The sequence below is a fragment of the Aquarana catesbeiana genome, linkage group LG12, assembly GCF_042186555.1.
Source record: "Aquarana catesbeiana isolate 2022-GZ linkage group LG12, ASM4218655v1, whole genome shotgun sequence".
NCBI classification, from domain to species: domain Eukaryota; kingdom Metazoa; phylum Chordata; class Amphibia; order Anura; family Ranidae; genus Aquarana; species Aquarana catesbeiana.
The window spans coordinates 121,314,102-121,337,341 of record NC_133335.1 but is presented as its reverse complement, the minus strand read 5'-3'; the positions used below and the strand labels follow the sequence as shown (position 1 = coordinate 121,337,341).

The 23,240-nt window shown below is 43.4% G+C and overlaps 1 protein-coding gene across 2 annotated transcripts in view; it reads left to right on the top strand.

Annotated features, from left to right (window-relative positions):
• PTGES3L (prostaglandin E synthase 3 like) overlaps nt 1–5,980 on the top strand; it is a 372,186-nt gene extending 366,206 nt beyond the window's left edge. For both annotated transcript variants that reach the window (XM_073608309.1, XM_073608307.1), the window contains exon 7: nt 5,755–5,980. In XM_073608309.1, the coding sequence (XP_073464410.1) occupies nt 5,755–5,760 (6 nt within the window). In that variant the 3' untranslated portion in view covers nt 5,761–5,980. The remainder of the gene's footprint in view (nt 1–5,754) is intronic.
• The last annotated feature ends 17,260 nt before the right edge of the window (nt 5,981–23,240 follow it).

The following is a 23,240-nucleotide window of genomic DNA, read 5'->3' as shown; positions in this document are numbered from 1 at the left end:
CCGGAACAGACCGTAGCGACCCGACGGCAATGCATTTGACCAATATGGCGTCATCAGAAAGTGGATTTCGTTGATGTGGGGGTTGCTGCTGTCTGTTTTCCGGGTTGCTGGTGATGTCATTTCTGAGTGAGGTGAAGCACACGCTGATTCTCTGGAGAGGACGGCGGGCGGCTTTTTTACATACACAGGCTGATTGAGCTGGTGCTGTTCTGGGCATAGTCATGTGTAAGTGCAATAGACTGGATGTGTTTTTTTGAGAGTTTGTTTTTAATAAACGTACTGCACAATCATGTTATTTATCTTTTGGGTATTTGTGAATATATATTGGATGTGAGAGGAGACCATACTAGATGGAGCATTCACCCCATTGTTCCTGCTGACTTAAATACCTGTATTAAGGCTGTATTGGTCTTTATGACCATGTGTATCTGGTGAGTGTACCCCTAATACCACACGTGGTGCAGCACTGTGTGCCTGGTAGTGGAGAGGTTCTTTACAGTAAAACACAAAGCACGGTGGATGGGACTAAGTGGTTTATTGAGCAACACAAGTACTACACAGAAGGACTTTTGTGTTTCGGTTTTTGATTATTTTGTTTTAATTTTTGTTTGTTTTTGTTTGTTTTTTAAGGTTTTGAATGGACACTTTCTGAAATATATATGGACACAGTGATATAATTATTTTGGGCAGATCTATTCTTAGTATTCTTAGGATTAGCATCTTAATATCAGTTGGTGCAACACTATATGCATTAGATTTTCTGTTTTGCACAATTATCAGAAGAAACGCCATATTTTTTAGTAGTATTTTTTTGGCCTAAATAGGAATAGCGATTTACTTATATTCACATGGTTTTAGTGCTATGTTCACTTAAAGGGGCAGCTGCCATATAATTCACAAAGGCCTTAAGGTTGGCGCTAAGGTTGGCGCCATTTACAGTGCCTTGAAAAAGTATTAATTCATAACTAAAAATGTAAATGTATTTTATTGGGATTTTATGTGATGGACCAACACAAAGCGGCACATAATTGTAAAGTGGAAGGAAAATGATAAATGGTTTTCATAATTTTTTACAAATAAATATCTGAAAAGTGTGGCTTGCATTTGTATTCAGCCCCCCCCCCCCCCCCCCGAGTCAATACTTTATAGAACCACCTTTCGCTGCAATTACAGCTGCAAGTCTTTTTGGGTATTTTGAGTATTTTGGGTATGTCTCTACCAGCTTTGCACATCTAGGGATTAACATTTTTGCCCATTCTTCTTTGCAAAATAGCCAAAACTCTGTCATGTTGGATGGAAAGCATCTGTGAACAGCAATTTTCAAGACTTGCCACAGATTCCCATGTTTCACGGTGGGGATGGTGTGTTCAGGGTGATGTGCAGTGTCAGTTTTTCACCACACATAGCGCTTTACTTTTAGGCCAAAAAGTTCAGTTTTGGTCTCATCTGACCAGAGCACCTTCTTCCACATGTTTGCTGTGTCCCTCACATGGCTTCTTGCAAACTGCAAACGGGACTTCTTATGGCTTTCTTTCAACAATGGTTTTTTTCTTGCCACTCTTCCATAAAGGCCAGATTTGTGTAGTGTACAATAGACATGTGCATTCGTTTTCGTCCAAATGCATTTTCGTCCGAATTTCAGGTATTTTCGTTTTCGTTTTAACAAACGATAACGAAAGTGCAGAATCCGAAAAACGAAAGATCCGACATAAACAAATGCTTTTTTTTCGTTTTCGTTGCTACAACAGTTCGATATAGATAGGAGATTTGACATGATGATGACAATAATAATCTGTGTCCATCAAACCTGTGGTGAAATGTGCCCAACCTTAACTCTATTAGTCCAAGATTATTCTACATAGAGAGAAAAGATTCGACATAGAGAGAAAAGATTTGACGTAGGGAAGAAAAGATTCGACGTAGGGGAGAAAAGATAAATAAAATTAATGATGATGAATGTTATTGGCTGATTGTAACCAAAGAGGAGGAGCAGTAAAATAGCTAGAACTAAGTACACACGTATTTTGGCTTATGGTGTCTGTTGAAAGTTCTAAGAAGATTCGACGGAGCAGGTAAACTATACGGCGTCGTACAGTTTAGCTGCTCTGTCGAATCTTCTTTGAACATTCGACAGACCCCGTAAGCCTTCAATGACAGATTCAACCTCAATTTGGATTTTTGGACGAATGCAATTTTTAACGAAAAACGAAATGAATAAAAACGAATTTCGGGAGTAACTAAATTAATTTTTCGGACGAAAACGAAATTCCAAAACGAAATATTTCAATGTGCTCATTTCTAGTGTACAACTTATAGTTGTCCTGTGGACAGATTCTCCCACCTGAGCTGTGGATCTCTGCAGCTTCTCCAGAGTTACCATGGGCCTCTTGGCTGCTTCTCTGATTAATGCTCTCCTTGCTCTCCTGTCAGTTTAGGTGGACAGCCATGTCTTGGTAGGCCTGAACTTTAAAGAAGCAGCCAGCTTAGGGAGCCCAACATAACAGTACAGGACACGGGTTATGTCACCTGCACAATGGTTCACAGCAGGACAGCGCTGGATTCACTGTACAGGTGAATACGATTTTGAAAATAATGCAGCAATACAGGTGAGCAGGAAAAACTGACTTTAAAGTGCTTAGCAGCAAAACCTTACAAAAGAGTAATTGGTTAAAAGTCTTTTATTCAAGCAAAGAATGAATTCAATTATACAATAAGATTTGAGATAAAAATTATGGTTAGCGACACAAACAACATAAGCCATCACCAATGGTAAACAATACACCAAGGAGACCATGTGGACTGTGGACTTACCTGGAGGGTGCTGAGGGGACATGCGGACATTTTGAGACCATGGAATGCAGCTGTTTTTAGGAATCTTGTTTGTGCGATACATTCTCACCTTACCATCTTCGTAATGGTAAATATATCACCGTACATATGGAGATATATTTCTAAACACTATGAAATGTTTAATTATGTTCTGTATACTACAGAATGTTAACAATGTCTACAATTAAATTTTTTTTATATATTTCCTAGAATTAAAAATCCCCCTGAAGAAGACCAGAAATGAAAGGGTCGAAATGCATCGGGGTATTCCTGTGCATAGTAATGTTACAATGTATTTCCAAACCATGGTCTCCTTGGTGTATTGTTTGCCATTGGTGATGGCTTATGTTGTTTGTGTCGCTAACCATAATTTTTATCTCAAATCTTATTGTATAATTGAATTCATTCTTTGCTTGAATAAAAGACTTAACTAATTACTCTTCTCTAAGATTTTGCTGCTAAACCCCCCCCCCCCCGGGAAACTCTTCGATTTTCTGTATACTTTTGGGGTGTGCAGCCTGGTTGACTCTCATATGTCTTTTTCCATTTGGCATAATCCTTGGGTGGTTAAACACCTGTTCCCCTTTGAATATATGAGAGTTGCAATATGAGCTGAGGTATATCCCAATTTTTTTTGTAAATACAGCAAGTTTTCTCTTCCAGTCACCTTTATGGTTGTCACAGATCAGCTGCGGTGCTGATCTGTGTCTTACCTTTTACTGCTGTAGGTCGGCTGGTTCATGTTGTTCCACAAGCTTGTGTTCAGCTCTTGCTGCACTCTGCAGTTATGGGTGTAGCTGGCTTCACCTGTTGCCTTTTTATATACTTCCTTCCTGCTACTTTTTGTCCAGCCTCCCATGTGCTTCTCTATTTAAATTCCCCTCAGACCAGTTTCTGGTTGCTTGAGCAACACTTCTTCCTGAGCCCCCTTCGTGTAACCTGCTTAAACCTGACCTCTCGTGAACCAATCTCTTGTGTACCGGCTCAGCTAGTTCTGATTACGTTGTCTGCTGCCCACCCTGACCTTGGCTCGCTATCTGGCTCTCCTTTGCTTCATCCATCCATTCGTGTCTGACGGTGTCTTCTGGTACTCCCCTAGCGAGCAGGGTGAACCCGGGGGTCGTGACTTGAGGTCAGCACGCAGCTAAGCCCAAACCCTCGTGAGGGGGTCCCTGGCAGAATACCGGCTGGCCCTTAGATTCCACGCCCTGGGAGATCCCCTGTCACCTGCTTGCCTGTGGGCTCACATCAGTAGTACCGTGACAATGGTGATATATAAAGGGTTTTGCATAATGGCATAAATAGCCAATACCAACGGGAACCCATTTTTGGTCCAATAGATAGCGCTAACAAGCTAAGTCTAGGAGAAGATAACTCCCGGGGTGGAATAGATATACATTTCCCTCCCTTTTTATCACTAAATTGATGAACACAATATACCTTTAGCTCTTTGAAACAAAAAAATCACAATTACAAGAATACATGTTTGTATTAATGACAAGAATAATTATTCAATTTTGTACATTTTGTTTAATACATGTTTTCTCCATGGTGTACATCCCACTGTACCGCTGTTTGTCTCTCTCTGCGACCCTGGGTGAGTGTCCCCCCTTTCCATAATGGCTTCCCGGCACACGTGGGAGACGCAAATCCTTTGCGGTTCTCCCCACCTTATGTTCCCACAGTTGGCCCTTTCTCCTTTGGCCACTGGAGGGAGCATCTTCTGTGCCAGCGGCGTCCCTTGATCACCGCTGGATGATCAGAGGCGTCGCACACAGATACGGTTTTTGCAACGCATGCACGTGACGTCATGACATTGCGCAATTGCGTCGAAGGCAACGGTGGATGCCAGGGCATTGCCTTCCGGAATGCCGAGGGGGCCACGCAGATGCCACAATCATGGCGGCAGGGACTGTGAATGGGGGGGAGGTTGAGGAGGAGACCAACACCTGCCAGCAATGGATATACAATTTTAATACTATTTAAACTTTCAGCTTCCAGAGGATCCTAATGTGACCTCTGAAATGCCGTCAACACACATAGGAAGGATCATAGCATTAAGTAAGTGCAACTTTTGGACTTATCAGACAGGCTGATATTTGTATCACACTAACTAATCTATTCATAGTTCTCACGATTGAGGCTTTTTACAAATCAACCAACATATTGATGCCATATATTCCTGCTTATCTGGCACTTTACATTTTATTTCTGTTCACCTACAATGGAATTCTTTTTATTAGTAAAGGTAATAAGCGGTTGCCACTATGTGTTTTGCACACACTTTTGCACCCACAAGAATTTTTTTTTTGTTAACACATCACTTCTATGCCACCCACCTCATTAGACTTCATTACCCATTTATCCTTATACACATCACCTTACTGCCTTGTACAGTGACTAATTAGGTAATATCATCACTTCTTATTTCATCATATGAATGGCAATACTAATTAATCTCTATATGAACCGATTAAATGAACATATAAAATTTGAGTAATATCAGTCCATATAATTCTAATACTTGATTGAGTATCGACCAGTTTAGGTCGCACAGTAGTACTGTATACTCATAGAATACTTGTTGATTACTTATTGAGATTCCTCAATACCAAATTGCAGGTGCCTCGCCCTATACCTTCCTCTCAAGGTCCAAAAGCGTGGCTCTCTGTAAGCCCTGTGGACTGTGGACTCACCTGGAGGGTGCGGAGGGGACATGCGGACATTTTGGGACCATGGAATGCAGCTGTTTTTAGTAATCCTGTTTGTGTGATACATTCTCACCTTTCCATCTTCATAATGGTAAATCACCGTACATATGGAGATGTATTTCTGAACACTATGAAATGTTTAATTATGTTCTGTATACTACAGAATGTTAACAATGTTGTCTAAAATTTGATTTTTTGTTAACATATTTTCTAGAATTAAAAATCCTCCTGAAGAAGACCAGAAATGAAAGGGTCGAAATGCATCGGGGTATTCATTTGGATAGTAATGTCACAATGTAATTACAAACCATGGTCTCCTTGGTGTATTGATTGCCATTGGTGATGGCTTATGTTGTTTGTGCCACTAACCATAATTTTTATCTCAAATCTTATCATATAATTGAATTCATTCTTTGTTTGAATAAAAGACTTTTAACTAATTACTCTTCTCTAAGATTTTGCTGCTAAAAAAAAACCCCGGGGAAACTCTTCCATTTTCTGTGCTTATAAACCATTTCAGCGAAGTCCTCTATTTTGTCTCTCTTGGTCTGCTAAATATACCATTTTAAAGTTTTTGCTCAGGTCGTCTTCCAGGGAAGCATCTGAGAGGGCTCCTCCTACCTATAAACAGGAAACAATGTCCACCATCATAAGAAATTGAAACATACCTCCATGCCTCAGTTCTTTGTTTCACCAAAGCTGCGATTTCAAACCCAGGAAACTGCAAAACCTTGCCAAAAGTACAGGAGCACAGCAGTTTTGCATGTAGGGAGAGCCTATCTACAGCAGGTATATAACAAGAAGGGACAGGTGCCTCTAAGTGCAGTATCTTACAAGCAATTTATTTAAAAGCAAAACTGTATTCACTCACATGGTATAAGTGGAGATCAAGCATATCTGGAGGATAAGGATAAAAATTTGTCAAATTGAAAAAAAATAGTTATATGGCTTATTATCTTATGGATGTACTATAAAAAAAATAAATAAAATAATGTAAGAGCTATAAATTAAGAACATTGTAAAATGGAGGCATTGTAAAATGATGGTTGGCAATCGTATATAGCTACATATATTGTAAAAGGCAGAAAGCATACAGAAAAAGATATATACTCTTAAAGGTATCTGGAGTATAGAAAGGAAGGATAAACAAAAATAAGGATAATAAATGGTAGACCATAAATAAATTAATAAATAGTAATGATAATAAAAATGATGATACCGAGGGAAGCATGAGGAATGAACCAATAGATACATTAAACATTATCTCAGTATTTACAATGGGTGACTGGAAGAAAAACAAAAAACCCCAATAAACGAAAAGAACTTGAGTACCTAGATGTAATGTAAAAAGAATTAGTATCTAGTGCAAATCTACACTACTGTGGTGCATTTAAGACTCTGATGATTTTGAATAACTAACAGTATGGTTTAGAGCAGGGATATGCAATTAGCAGACCTCCGGCTGTTGCAAAACTACAAATCCCATCATGCCTCCTGGAACTTGTAGTTCTGCAACAGCTGGAGGTCCACTAATTGCATATTCCTGGTTTAGAGGATGGTATTAATTTCAAGCTCCTCGTTTAGGTCTCCTGGTGCCAAAGAGTCAAGAATGTAGATGCAGAAAGTCTCCCTGTGCCACAGCTTGGCAAAATGCTCCGCCTCAGGGAGACCCCTGATCATGGCCTTGATAATCCATACCTGCAGAATTGAGGTGGATTTTTTGTGCACCTCTAAAATGATGGGGCACACGATGTATACTACTACGGCCTTCAATGAATCATCAATGTTCACCGACAAGTTGACTGGCAGGGCGGATAGTGTGGCCCACTAAGATTAAACCACATGAGCAAGTGAGGCAATATAAAATTATATGTATGTATGTGTGTATATATGTATGTATGTATATATATATATATATATATAATATAATATAATATAATTATATAATCTGTAGAGTAATTATAGTAGTCTTTAATAGGATATGTCTTTCCTTTAACCGTAAAGGGTTTCTGAACATGTTTGCCAAAATTTCACATTTTACATACAGAGTAGTCTCTTAGCTTCTAAGATATAGTCTAACTTGTCTTGTATGATTGACTATACCTCCACCTTTATCAGCCAACTTCATGAAGAGATCGGAGCTGTTAGTGAAAGATTGAAAAACTAGTGACTGAGGGGCTAATATTATGAATGGCATATTTGTTGTGTTCAATCTTCTTGCATAATTGGAGAAATTCTGCATAAACAACTCTATAGAAGGCTTCCAAGTATGGTTCCTTGGCATGTGTGGGATAAAATACTGATTTGGGTTTTAATTTGGTATAAATAACAAAATGTGGTGCTAATAAAAAAAACGTGATGTTCGTTATTGGGCAAGACAAACCAGAATAGTCATCTAGGAGTCAAATTGCACAATAAAGTTTTAATGAAAACGTGTCTCTACTAAAGGAATAGGAGAGAAAAGCACAATAAAACTATATATAAGGACACAGATGTGTCTGTAAATACCAAACAGACCTAAATAGTGCCCAAAAAAAGTCCTTAAAAGTCGAAAGACTATAAAGGAATATATGTGTATGTGAAAGATATTCCCAAAAAATATGAAAAACAAAGTGCAACAAAAATTATTAAGTGCAGAAGGAATTAAAATATACCTCAAAAAATATAATTAAATGTGCTATGCATTCAAATAGTGTAAAAATCAACGAATACACTGCAATCAAAAACAAATATGTATGAAGTTCATAGAATGTTCACAGAACATGCATCAAGGGTTGATGTAAGCTTGACTTATGGAGTCTTCCGCAGAGTATATCAAACATCCATGGCTGGGACGCACTCTGGAATGATGTGGTACTCAGGTGCCTAAAGCATGTATAAACAGATTAAACACCCTTACCGGAACAGGTGGACTCACTAGCCGTACGGCTGAGAGTCTGACAGGCTTGTAGAAGGAGGACCAAAATGGTTGTCCAGGGGAGAACGGGTCTAGTTCCACGTCCGGACTCGATCTTAAGGTGGCCGCACCACTCACCAATCTCCTACTCAAGGTCGTCCTGTATTGGGATCTCCACAGCAGAAGGTTGTATAGTAGTTGGTAAATCAAATCTCCAGGCCAGCATGGAAGCAATATAGCCCTCAGGGTAGGAAATGAAAAAAATTTCTCTACATAGTGTGAGACTGCTTCAAAAAAGGACTTTTAATAAAAAATTAATATAAAATCACTCTGGCTCCTTAAGACAGTGAAGGACCAGATATAGACAGGTAATAAAAAGCGCTTGCATGAGTCGTGGCATAACAGGCATATCGAAACCCGACGCGTTTCGTCCGCATGGACTTCAACTGGGGTATATGCCTATTCGCCACTGCTATGCCTATATATATAATATATATATATATATATATATATATATATATATATATATATATATATATATATAAGATAATAACAAACCTTAAACAGCTGTTTGCGCCATGTGAAGCGCAACTTCCGGGTTTGTAAAAGGTGGCGTGTGTCGACAGATTAAATGGTCCAATTGGAACCCAGACAGCCAGGCCTCGGTCTGGCTAACCTATAGGTTGCCGCCGTAAAGCTCCACGCAGGTGCTCGCCTTCAATCCCTCTAAACATAAGCGTCAGCAAGTGGACATACCACCAATCGGGGCCGGGATCTAGGTAGCGTCACGATGTCACGTGTTGGCTCCAAGGGCGGGGCTGGCCACGTCAAAGATGATCATGATCGTCGGCACGTTCAGCCCTTCGTACGTCAGCGCATGACGTCAGCCGGAAACACTCTCACATCACCGGCATAAACAGGAAGAAAACATTGGAATCTTGAACCACAAATGCGGTTCAAGCTCCGGGAATGGGCTAAGAATTTAAAAATTAAAAAATTAAAAATGGGAGAAATTAGAAAGACCAAGCTGTCCTCTATAGAGATGGTAGCAATATTAAAGGACATTTTTTTTAAAGAAACAGTTATCTTCACATGACGTCAACAGTGTAAAGGTACTATGATAGTGTGGTATAACTATAAATGACAGAACAATCATAAATGCACATTAACCATATATCTGACCTTTTTAAAGCTAACGTCCCTTACTACGCCAAAAAATGAGAAGGTATACTACTGAAATTGGTACAGAAAAAAAAAAAAAAAACTTAAAGCCACTAGGTAGGAAGAATAATACTAAACAGAATCGACAGTCATTCCCCTTAATAAAACACCAGGGACCAGCAGAAAGAGGAGGTATTATAATAGTCTAAGATTGGTTAAAAAATGTGTTTATATCCCAATCAATGTTGAGGCCATGTGGCAAATAACATTTAAGCTGGTGTATCCAGAAGATCTCTAATTTAGAAACCCCCCTCTTGAGCGATTCGCCCCTCCAGTGTGGGACAAACTTATCTATGACTTGGAACCTAGTCCCTGCTGGGTTTTGGTTGTGGCACAAGAGATAATGCTTAGGAACACTGTGATTAGTGCGACCCTTCTTAATATTAGTTATATGCTCATTCACCCTCACGGAGAAGGTCCGTATGGTGCGGCCCACGTATTGTTTCCCGCAAGGGCACGTGATCAAATAAACAACATATCTTGTTTGGCATGTCAGGAAATGCTTAACTGAGTACTCTTTCCCTGTAGCTGTGGAAACATAGCACCATACGGACCTTCTCCGTGAGGGTGAATGAGCATATAACTAATATTAAGAAGGGTCGCACTAATCACAGTGTTCCTAAGCATTATCTCTTGTGCCACAACTAAAACCCAGCAGGGAATAGGTTCCAAGTCATAGATAAGTTTGTCCCACACTGGAGGGGCTAATCGCTCAAGAGGGGGTTTCTAAATTAGAGACCTTCTGGATACACCAGCTTAAATGTTATTTGCCACATGGCCTCAACATTGATTGGGATATAAACGCATTTATTAACCAATCTTAGACTATTATAATACCTCCTCTTTCTGCTGGTCCCCGGTGTTTTATTAAGGGGAATGACTGTCGATTCTGTTTAGTATTATTCTTCCAACCTAGTGGCTTTAAGTTTTTTTTGTTTTTTTTTTCTGTACCAATTTCAGTAGTATACCTTCTGATTTTTTGGTGTAGTAAGGGACGTCAGCTTTAAAAAGGTCAGATACATGGTTAATGTGCATTTATGATTGTTCTGACATTTGTAGTTATACCACACTATCATAGTACCTTTACACTGTTGACGTCATGTGAAGATAACGGTTTCTTTTAAAAAAAATGTCCTTTAATATTGCTACCATCTTTATAGAGGACAGCTTGGTCTTTCTAATTTCTCCCATTTTTAATTTTTTAATTTTTAAATTCTTAGCCCATTCCCGGAGCTTGAACCGCATTTGCGGTTCAAGATTCCGATGTTTTCTTCCTGTTTATGCCGGTGATTTGAGAGTGTTTCCGGCTGACGTCATGCGCTGACGTACGAAGGGCTGAATGCGCCGACGATCATGATCATCATCTCTGACGTGGCCAGCCCCGCCCTTGGAGCCGACACGTGACATCGTGACGCTACCTAGATCCCGGCCCCGATTGGCGGTATGTCCGCTTGCTGACACTTATGTTTAGAGGGATTGACGGCGAGCACCTGCGTGGAGCTTTACGGCGGCAACCTATAGGTTAGCCAGACCGAGGCCTGGCTGTCTGGGTTCCAATTGGACCATTTAATCTGTCGACACACGCCACCTTTTACAAACCCGGAAGTTGCGCTTCACATGGCGCAAACAGCTGTTTAAGGTTTGTTATTATCTTTTATATATATATATAGGCATAGCAGTGGCGAACAGGCATATACCCCAGTTGAAGTCCATGCGGACGAAACGCGTCGGGTTTCGATATGCCTGTTATGCCACGACTCATGCAAGCGCTTTTTATTACCTGTCTATATCTGGTCCTTCACTGTCTTAAGGAGCCAGAGTGATTTTATATGAATTTTTTATTAAAAGTCCTTTTTTGAAGCAGTCTCACACTATGTAGAGAATTTTTTTTCATTTCCTACCCTGAGGGCTATATTGCTTCCATGCTGGCCTGGAGATTTGATTTACCAACTACTATACAACCTTCTGCTGTGGAGATCCCAATACAGGACGACCTTGAGTAGGAGATTGGTGAGTGGTGCGGCCACCTTAAGATCGAGTCCGGACGTGGAACTAGACCCGTTCTCCCCTGGACAACCATTTTGGTCCTCCTTCTACAAGCCTGTCAGACTCTCAGCCGTACGGCTAGTGAGTCCACCTGTTCCGGTAAGGGTGTTTAATCTGTTTATACATGCTTTAGGCACCTGAGTACCACATCATTCCAGAGTGCGTCCCAGCCATGGATGTTTGATATACTCTGCGGAAGACTCCATAAGTCAAGCTTACATCAACCCTTGATGCATGTTCTGTGAACATTCTATGAACTTCATACATATTTGTTTTTTGTTTTTTTTTGCCACGTCAACGAAGTTTGTTTTAAGAGACGTTATTTCAACTTCAAAAATCAAAATCTATCCCATCTCTTTTATTCACATCATTGTGGCCAATCTTCAATTTTACTTTATTTATTCAAAAGTGACTTCTGATTTGAAAAAGACTAAAAACAACAGTTCCTTCAACCGAACAGATATTGTGGACAATAATTATACAAATTACAGTGACATCTATAAACCTCCCCCCGCCCCCCTCATCCCTCCCCCCCAGCGCCCCATCCACCCCCTCCTTCTCCCAAATACACACCACCTAATCACCTAATACTCTTAAACTCTATCCCATTCATACTCCAGCCATAACTTCCATACACTCTTATGTTTCTTTAAGCTACCTCTCCTTCTATACCAGACTTCCTCCTTAATGATCGTATCCTGGACCTCTCTTCTCCATTCTCCTATCGTTGGGGAATCTTTTTTCTGCCACTTCCGTGCTATGATTTTTCTGCCCTGAAACAAGCATCTTATAATTGCAGTCTGGGTGTCTTTCAACATATCATTCGTCTCAAATAGACTCAGAAGACATGTTCGAGCCTCCATTGCCAATGAGGAACCAAATATTGTGTTAATTTCCTGCACTAGATTTTCCCAATATCTATATAGCTTGGGGCAACGCCAAAACATATGTAACAGGTCACCTCTCCCATCCCCACAACGCTGACATTTCGCATCCTGCCTCCTTCCGAACCTAAATAATTTTACTGGTGTATAATAAAGTCTGTAAATCAGATATAAATGAGAGACCCCTTGTTCTGGTGAAAGGGATACTCTTGGTCCCAATGCTAGATTGAACTTCCATTGTTCCACCGTTATTATGCCAACCTCTTCCCCCCATTTAATTCTCCTCCTGGGCTCCACCTCCCCTTCCTGCCCCGCCCTGGATAAACTCTTATACATTTCAGAAATCCACCCTTTGGATTCCGTGCTATTTACTAATTTCTTTAACACGGGCATTTCACACCACTCTTTCTCCTTGCCCTTAAATTGTACCTCCAGGGCGTGCCTCACCTGCAAATAACCAAAAAGCAATCTGTTGGGCAGTTCAAACTCTTCTCTTATCTCTTGAAATGATTTCAACCTCCCTGCCCTATACAGTTGCGTCAAGCGGTGGATACCCTTCCTATCCCATTCTTCTATTTTCCCCATCACACTAAGCTCCTTTAGGTTTTTATTGTCCCATAGCGGAGAAAACTCAGAGAACCCCACATATCCCAATATCTTTTTTACCATCTTCCAGCATCTGATCATTAACTGGGTTGTGGGGCAGCTATGTCCAAAGGATTCAGCCTCTACTGCCCACCTTTGTATCCTGGCTATTATTGCTAGTCCATAATCTATTTCCTCCTACCCTTTCTACAGACACATTGCTGCCTCTCATAAACTGCATTTGGGCAGCTAAAAAATAGCACCAGGGGTCTGGTAGTGCCAGGCCCCCCTCCTCCCTCGGCTGCCGCAGCGCCCTCAGACCTATTCTAGCCACACCATTTTTCCAAATTAATTCCCTAAATAAACTATCCAGCTTCCTAAACCAATGCCTTGGAATCCAGACAGGGGAATTATGAAAAATAAATAGGATTTGTGGCAACCATATCATTTTGATAAGATTGCATCTGCCGGCGACCGAGAGAGGAAGACCACCCCACACCCGGCACTTCTGTTTCAGTTTTACCATTAATGGTACTACATTACCAGTTATATACTGCCCCGGCTCCCTGGTTATATTTACCCCCAGGTATCTCATTTGATTTACAATTTTTATGGAGTTCACCTGACTTGGGAGTGGATTTACCATGGGGTCTATCGGCAATAAGGCTGATTTTTCCCAATTGATCTTTAAACCTGAGAAGTGCCCAAATTCTTTAATTAGTTTCATGGCTGCTGGTAGGGAGGTTTGTGTAGCTTCTAGAAATAACAGGATATCATCCGCATACATTGCGATTTTCTCTTCTACACCCCTATTTTTGAAACCCTGGATTTCTTGTGTTTTTCTCAGAGCGATTGCCAGGGGCTCCAGTGCGAGGGCGAAGAGCAGGGGCGACAGCGGGCACCCCTGTCTCGTCCCCCTTCCCAACTGGAACCGTTCGGAACACTCCCCATTAACCCTGACTCTGGCTTTTGGTTTGTCATATAGGAGCTTCAGCCAATTCACAAAGTTTGGACCGAATTTGAACTCTGCCAGAACCTTCCATAGATAGTGCCACTCAAGGCTATCAAATGCCTTGACCGCATCTAAAGATAAAATCGCCAAGGGGGCGTGTCCGGATGTAGAGAAGGCAGGACGCGTTACTGAGGAGCTCCGCGATCCTGATTAAATCCATCACCATCCTGCTGAATACACAACCTTGGGAGCCACAAAACCTATCCCAGCTACCCCCGGACATCCTCTGCACCAGCCCTTGGGAAAATTGTGGAGCTCGGCCGGGCGATTGAGCGTATACGGGCCGCGACCGGCTCCACACAGCAGCAGCCAGCCGCCATCTTGAGGCCTAATAGGCCTCCAGCATCCCCGAGTTAAAGTACCGCAATCGGAGGGGCAACGGACGGCCGCTTCACCAGCATCTGTGGCGGCGGTCCCTGAGAGGCATCTGCGGTGGGAGTGGGGCCGGATGACCGCCGGAGGGTTCGTTTTCGGGCGCCGCGGCCGGCCGCCGTTTTGAGGCCTACGGAGCCTCCGGCATCCCCGGCCTCGATTACCGCGATCGGCGGAGTGGGAGGCGGCCGCTACATACGCATCTGCGGAGGTGTTCCCCGGGAGGCTGTTGTTTGGGGTGGAGACCCCGAGGCCGCAGGAGACTCCTACATGGACTGGTGCTGAGGCCTGCTACCATCTTCCAGGCCTGTGGTGCTTGAGGCATCCCCCGCATGCAGGTACCGTGTCCCATCAGTGCTGTGCTGCCTTCCCCAAATTACCTTTCCTGCAAAACGTGTGCCCTGCAAGCCCTGACCTTGTGCATCCTCTACCCTTCCCACTGTGTTCTGGTGTCTGCCTGCTGTCTCTCACCAACCACACAGCCCTTATCCAGAGCAGAGCACACTGCGAATGGGCCCTCTTAAGACCCGTTATTCACACTCCAAAAAAAACAAGGCTTCTCCTACCACTCCATCAGTGACCAGGCGCTTGCCGGCGGCAGAAATGGCGGCGAATGCGAAAGCAGTGGCGGAGTCAGGGGCTGCGGAGTCCCCAACGGGAGCAGAGATCCTGGCGGCCATTACGGCTTGTAAAGAAACCCTAACTGCCAAAATAGACTTCCTAACTGTAGATGTCAGTCTTATACGCCAAGACATGGATAAATTCAGATCCCGTATCGCTGAGGTGGAGGACAGAGTCTCCACGGTGGAGGATGTGGTCCGGTCAGATTCCAGAGAGGTGAGGGCCCTACAGCTCCAAGTGAAGGCGCTACAAGAACGAGCCATAGACACCGAGAACCGCCTCCGGCGCAACAACATTCGCATCCTTGGTTTGCCTGAGAGAGCGGAGGGTTCCAAGCCAGCTGAATTCACCGAACAGTTATTATCCACCCTGTTTAATCTGGGGGATTTGTCGCCCACTTTTGTAGTGGAAAGAGCTCACAGGGTCCCGCCACTTCCTCCAAGACCGGGGGCCCCTCCACGTCCCTTCCTGTTACGCTTGCTGAACTACCGTGATCGAGACCGCATTCTGGCGGCGGCCCGAACCATGCCGGAAATCAAATATGAGAACACCAGGCTATCTTTCTTTCCTGATTTCTCTCAGGAGGTGCAGCAGCGCCGCAAAGCTTTTACAGATGTCAGACCTCGACTCCGAGAGAAGGGAATACGTTTTGGCCTTCTATACCCCAGCAGATTGAGGATCACGGATGGCGACAACACCCGCTTCTTCGATACCCCTGAGGCCGCAGCGGCATGGTTAGACACCCGTTAGTGTCATAATGAAAATTGGACTGGTGTTGAATATACGATCTGCTGGGTACAGATAAGTACCTCAAATTCCTAGAGTGACTCTCCTTCTACCCCATGTTGACTCCCAACACAATTCTTTATCGGCTACCGCATCTTTCTGCACTGCGGCACCACGTCATCATCCTCACCTTCTACTATACATCTGTTTCTGATGGAACTGAAACTAATTCCTCCTGTCCGAGGAGCTCCAGTAAATACCATGCAGACTTTTTGTCATCGATTCCTAAACGATGATCCGTCCCTAAAAATAATAATTTTTTATTTTTTTTGCCTTGACACCCCCCCCTCCCTCGCTCAGGTTCAGACGAAGACAATTGCCAGTTACGGCGACCCCCCCTCACCTCGGTCCAGGACGTGACCATACGAGTCAAGTTCCAAGGGTCTCTGGACTGGCACGATAGTGTAGTGCACTGAGTTTTTAGGTTGCCACTACAGTTATAAAGTTTTTTGTTTAGGGGTAAAACTATCCCCATCCTTCTCCCTCGTTTCGGAAGAGAGATGGGGCATAGTAGGAAAGGCACCTTGTGCTTGGGTTTGTTTAAAAATGTTCTAAAGGTTTCTTTTCTTTTTTTCTCTTTTGGTGCACAATATTGGATAAATCTAAATGCTGCTATTACATGGTGTGCTGTGTCAAGGATTTTGCTGTTCATGGTTCGCTCTCCCATTCATCCTAGTTTGTTCTCACCTTTTAATGCAGATGGCTAATCCCCGGGCCGATTCCTTTACGGTCCTTTCCTGGAATGTTAGGGGCCTTGGATCAAAATTCAAGCGAGCCCTCCTTTTCCAGTACCTAAAGTCCCACTCCCCCCAACTCATTCTTCTTCAAGAGACCCATCTAATGGGCAGCAGAATCCTGACATTGAAAAAACCGTGGATACAGAGAGCTATACATGCCACATACTCTACGTATGCAAGAGGGGTGTCGATTCTTATACACAAGAACTTCCCGTGCGTGATTGAAGAGGTGTGCACGGACCCACAGGGTAAATTTGTCATTGTTGTATTTACACTTTGGTCTCACAGGTATATTGTTATTAATATGTATATACCTCCACCTTTCTCACCTGTAATATTATACGCGGGTATGGAAAAGATTGCCCCCTTTTGCCCTGGGAAGATTTTAATTATGGGAGACTTTAATGCTATCATGTCCCCGGATCTAGATAGACCTGCCCCACCAAAACATCATTGCACAGATCTCTATGGTTGGGCTCAGGCAGTAGCCCTAGAAGAGATTTGGAGGTGGAAGCACCCTACAACCAGAGCCTATTCGTGTTTCTCAGCATCCCACAAAACGGCATCACGTATAGACCTGGCCTTTTCTAATCCCCCATTGTTGGCGGATGTGCTAGAGGCATCTTATCTGCCAAGTGGACTGTCTGATCACAGCCCATTGGTGGTGACGCTTCGCTCTCCTGCATTCCGAAGTGCGGCACTGTGGAGGCTGGGGGCTCATTGGGTCTCCCATCCGGACCTAGCTGAAAGTATACCCCCCCTGTTAACTGATTTCTGGGAGCGGAACACTGGGTCCTCCTCTCCTGAAATCACTTGGGATGCGTTTAAAGCATATACGAGGGGACAATACATCTCATCTATTGCCCATATTAAAAAAAAACAATTAAAGGAGACCCAACTACTGCAACAGTCAGTGACAAATCATACCTCTACTTATAGCTCGGACCCCACACCATCTCATTTTGACTCACTTATGGCAGCTCAGAGAGAACTGAATCTTCACTTGACAGAGGTTACACGACTTGAAACTCATAGGGGCAGACAAAGAACCTTTGAACAAGGTGACAAAAATGGTCGCCTGTTGGCCCTATTGGCGCAGAATGACCAACCACTTACGCTTGTCTCCACTCTGCAGACTGCTGATGGGGACATGGTGACTTCACCTTCTGAGGTTTTACAAACGTTTACTGCTTTTTATGAAAAGTTATATACCTCCACCCTGCCCTCTGACTTTCAGCCTGTGCGGCTACGGGACCTGTTAGACCCCTTGGCGCTGGGCTGGCTGTCGGATCAGGAGCGTGTGACACTAGTTAGGCCATTTACGGCCCTAGAGGTTCTAAATGCCATCCAATCCTTCCCATCTGGTAAGGCGCCGGGACCGGATGGCCTTCCAATTGATTTTTATAAGTCGCATGGAGACCTTCTGGCACCCCTGTTGGCTCAGTTATATAATGAATGCCTGAAGGATGGCAAACTACCCGACTCCATGTATCTTGCATATCTGACTTTAATACACAAACCCTCTAAAGACCCAACCTCCTGCGCCTCGTACCGGCCAATTGCGTTGCTAAATAACGACTTTAAAATTTTGACCAAACTACTTGCTCTACGACTATATCCCCTATTGCCTTCAGTAATTGATTCGGACCAAACTGGCTTTATGCCCCGTAGATCCACGGATGTCAACCTCAGAAGGTTATATACCAACATACATGCCCAACATCACAACACGGGTTCGAGAACTATAGCCTCACTTGACATAGAAAAGGCTTTTGACACCGTAGAGTGGCCTTTTCTTTGGGAAACATTGCGTAGAATGGGGTTCCCCTTGTTGTTTATTCAGTGGCTCCAGGTATTGTACAAATGCCCCACTTCATCGGTGAGACTGGGGGGTGGACTGTCGGCCCCTTTTAGGCTTACCAGGGGAACCCGGCAGGGCTGTCCTCTCTCTCCGGCATTATTTGCCTTAGCTATTGAACCAGTGGCAGAGGCGCTCCGTACGTCCCCGCATATCAAAGGTCTTCGTATTGGCTTGCTGGAGGAGAGGCTGGCCTTGTACGCGGACGACATGTTACTGTTCCTTAATGACGCTGGCCCGTCCTTACAGGGTGTTCTGAACGTGTTGGACACTTTTGCGGGAGTCACCGGGCTAAGGGTCAACTGGTCCAAATCCATACTTTTTCCGATAGATCAGGCGGCCAAAACTACTTCCTCCCCGGACTGTGCACTAAAATGGGTGGAAACTTTTAAGTACCTGGGGGTCCATATATCCACACAAGCATCAGATTTCATCTCGCTTAACCTTACCCCTATACTTTTGGACACTAAGACAAAACTCAAAACGTGGAGTAATTTACCTCTGTCAGTCTGGGGACGAATAAATCTCCTTAAAATGAAAATTATACCCAAATTCACGTATCTGTTCCGCCATTCCCCTCAGTGGATACCTAAATCGTTTTTTAATACAATGAATCAATTGTTCTCATCCTTTATCTGGGGCTCCTCGCCACCCAGGTATCGGCTGTCGACTTTGATGCGGCCGACAACGCAGGGTGGTATGGCATTTCCTGATTGCTACAAATATTTTCTGGCTACCCAACTGGTGACAGTGGCCTGGTGGCTGCACCCTGACAAAACTAACTCTTCCACAGCCCTGGAGGCCACGTTAGTGGGCTCTTTTGAAGCTTTGCAATTCCTAATATTCAGAGGCCCTCGAGCCCCATATCATTTGACACCCTCTATGCATACCACCCTGCGGGCTTGGCGGGCAGGTCTAGATATAGAAAAATACAAATCAACCGAGATCTCTCCTAACACCCCGATCTGGCTGAACCCTACTTTGCCACACATTTACAAACTTCCAGACCCCTTTGCTTGGACTAAGTATGGTATAAAAATTATCTCCCACATAGTGTCACAAATGTCATTATCTCCCCTTTCACACCTTTCGTCCATGTATAACATACCTCATCATTACCAATTTCGCTATCTCCAATTGTCGCATGCCTTTGCTGCGCAGTTTCCACGCGCTTCCTGCATCGTTGTTCAGTCGGGACTGGAGAGGACACTTAGAACTAAATGTGCAGAGAAACCCACCTCACAGCTTTATGAGCATTTGGTCTATGTGTCTCTCCCACCTTTAGATAAGCTTTGGTCTCGCTGGCAGCTTGATATACCCTCGCTGGACAATGATGATTGGGATGACGTTTGGGATTTCCCTTTCCGCTCCTTAGTTTCTATGCGGGATAGGCTGATCCAATTTAAAATAGTGCATAGAGCGTACTTTACTCCACATAGACTCCATAAAATGAACCCTACATGTCCATCGGAGTGTTGGAGATGTGGAATCTCCCCAGGAGATTTCTCTCATATTTTCTGGCATTGCCCTAAAATTCAGCAATATTGGAATGAGGTACTCGACATGGTAAATAGAGTCGCATCAACTACACTACCACATGCCATGGAAGTCTGTCTATTGGGGTTAATTGAAACACTTGTACCAACAATGGCAAAACGCACATTGGTGGGGCTATTGCTATTCTATGCCCGGAAAAACATTGCCATGCAATGGAAGAAGCCCACCCCCCCTTCATTGACACAATGGAAGAGTCTGGTCAATAATAACCTTCCTTTATATAGAGACACATACTTCAATAGAGGGTGTCCGATGAAGTACGATAGAGTCTGGCGTACTTGGTTAAAGGATGTAGAAACAGCTGGTTGAGTCTTCAATAATATGATGGGGGTTGCGGGGGGGGGGGGGGGAGTAGTGAGAATTTATTGGCTACGATTGGAGAGAGAACTTGATGTCTCAAGTGACCTCTGAATAGATACAAGAAGAAGCGAGCCATAGGTTAACTCATCATGCGATAAATAACACAAATTATAATAGCTTGTCATGTGATGTGTGGGATACTTTATATAGGCACCACAGGCCCTTGTTTTTTTTTTTTTTTTTTTGTTTAGTTTTTAAGTTGTATATGTATTGTTTGTCTTGAAAATGCAATAAAAAGAATTTGAAAAAAAAAAAAAAAAAGATAAAATCGCCCTGTTGCCTCCCCTCTCCGTAGGTACTTGTATGTTACAATACATTCTCCTAATATTCATACTCACCGATCTCTCCGGTATAAAACCGGTTTGATCCGCGTGTATTACTTTAGAAATTATTTTTTTTAACCTATTCGCTAGAGCTTTGGCCAGGATCTTGACATCTGTACATAATAATGAGATTGGTCTATATGATGCGGGATCTAACGGGTTCTTCCCCTCTTTCAAAAGAATTATGATCGTAGCTTCTGTCATGGACATGGATAATCTACCCTCCACCGCGGCACCGTTCAGAGCTTCTAGTAATTTTGGGAGCAAAACCTCCCCATATTTTTTATACAGCTCTGCCGGTAATCCGTCAGGTCCCGGCGCTTTTTGATTCACCATTTCCTTTACCACTCCTTGTATCTCCGCCACTGTCAGCGGGGCTTCCAGGGTATCTCTCTCCTCACTGGATAGCGGAGCTATTCTTATTTCTTCAAAGAACTCCCACATCTCCCCTTCTACATCTGCCTGTGGGGCTTTATACAAGTTTTCATAGTATTCCTTGAACACCTTCACCATACCAGAAGTATGCCTTATAGTGTTCCCATCTCTATCCCACACTGCTGGTATAGTAAATGGAGAGCCATTAGACCTGGCTATTAATGCCAAGGTTCTGCCCACTAATTCCCCCTCACAGAAAAAATTTTGTTTCTGAAACATTTTACTCTTTTCCTCTTTTTCCAGGACTAATTTTCTATATTCCTCCTGACCCTTAACCCAAGCCTCGTATCTAACTGTGGTTGGCTCCTCCAGATATCTATCTTCTACCTCCCTCACCCTTTCCCTAGCTTTCTGTTCCTTAATTTGTGCTTTCCTTTTAACATAAGAGATTTTCTGTATAAGAACTCCTCTAAGATAAGCCTTCAGGGCATCCCAGGTTATACCTGACGGGGCAGATCCTTGATTCAAATTTATAAACTCTTTCAAATTACTGGCAATCCCCCCATCGTCCTCAATTACCTCAAGCCAAAAGGGATTCAATTTCCACTCCCCCCGGCCACCACACCACCCTGTTTTAACTGAAAAAATCACTGGCGAATGGTCCGAGAGCCCCCTAGGGTCATAATCCATCCCATCCATCACTTTCAGAGCCTCCTCATTGCAAAGCACCAAATCTATCCTGGATAGAGTGGCATGCGTCCTTGAATGGCATGAATATTGCCTCTCCCCTGGATGCCACCTCCTCCATATATCCACCCATCCTACTTCCTCACAAAATTGGAGGAGCGGGCTCCTAGATACCCCTCCGGGAGAAGACCCTGTCGGGAGTCTGTCTAAGCAATTATTCATGACCATATTAAAATCCCCCGTCACTATAACTGGCACCCCAGGTTTATTTGCTATAAAGCTTATCAGTTTACTAAGTACCTCTGTTTTAAATGGTGGAGGTATATATACACTAGCGAGAATACAATCCCACCCCTCAATATTACAATAGAGAAAGATATACTGACCATACTCATCCAATCTACTCTGTGTGCAGGAGAAGACCAATCCAGTATTTATCAATACGCTCACTCCCCTCGAATACGATGTATGAGTTGAGTGATACTGCTCTTGATAACTCCTATTCCTTAGAGTATTAACTGAACCCTTATCCAAATGGGTCTCCTGAAGACAGAGTATCCTGACACCCCTTGTTCTGGCCATAGAGAAGATTGCTTGTTTCTTACAGACATCTTCCACCCCTCTTACATTCCATGAACATACCTTCATACACTTAAATTTATCTATTTTTGTGCCTACCATCACTTATACCTATACCTTAACTCAAAATAAGTCTTAATTCTCAAAACTGTTGTGATTAATTTTCGATATTCTTGTGCCTTTATTTTTTGTGTAACTTCTATGCTATCTCTTTCACACCACTCTACCCCCCTACCCCCCTCCCCCCCCCCCCCATACCTCCGTCCATACCACCTCCCCCCCAAACCCCGCCATCCTCTTAACCTCCTGTCTCAGTGGGTTCACATCATCTTCCACCTGGCTGAGTCTCTCTTCTAAAACGGTGGTTCGGGCACATATCTCCTGCATATCCCTCTTCAACATGGCCAAGTCGACTCTGATACCTTTAAGTTGATCTGATAGATCCGATAATGTGATCTTACACACATTTACTGCTAGGAGAATGTCCTTCAAAGATGGTTCCTGCTCTTTATCTTTTAGTATTCCATTACCCGGACCACTCAGGTCGCTCTCCTTTTCCAGATGCGTCTGTGATGCTGAATCCATTACTGTGGGCGCATAAGTTTCGGCTGGACCTTGACTTTTCCTCCCCCCAGGGTTACTGCTCTGCGCCCCTTGAGCCTGTGCACCCCCCACCTGGTTTCCTTTTTTTGGTGTGCAATTTGGCGTATGAGCGAAGCGCTCCAGCTTTGCGGCAGCGCCCTGAGCAACTTTATCCTTGGGACCTCTCAAACTATGCGCCCCAACTCCTTCCTGTGCTGT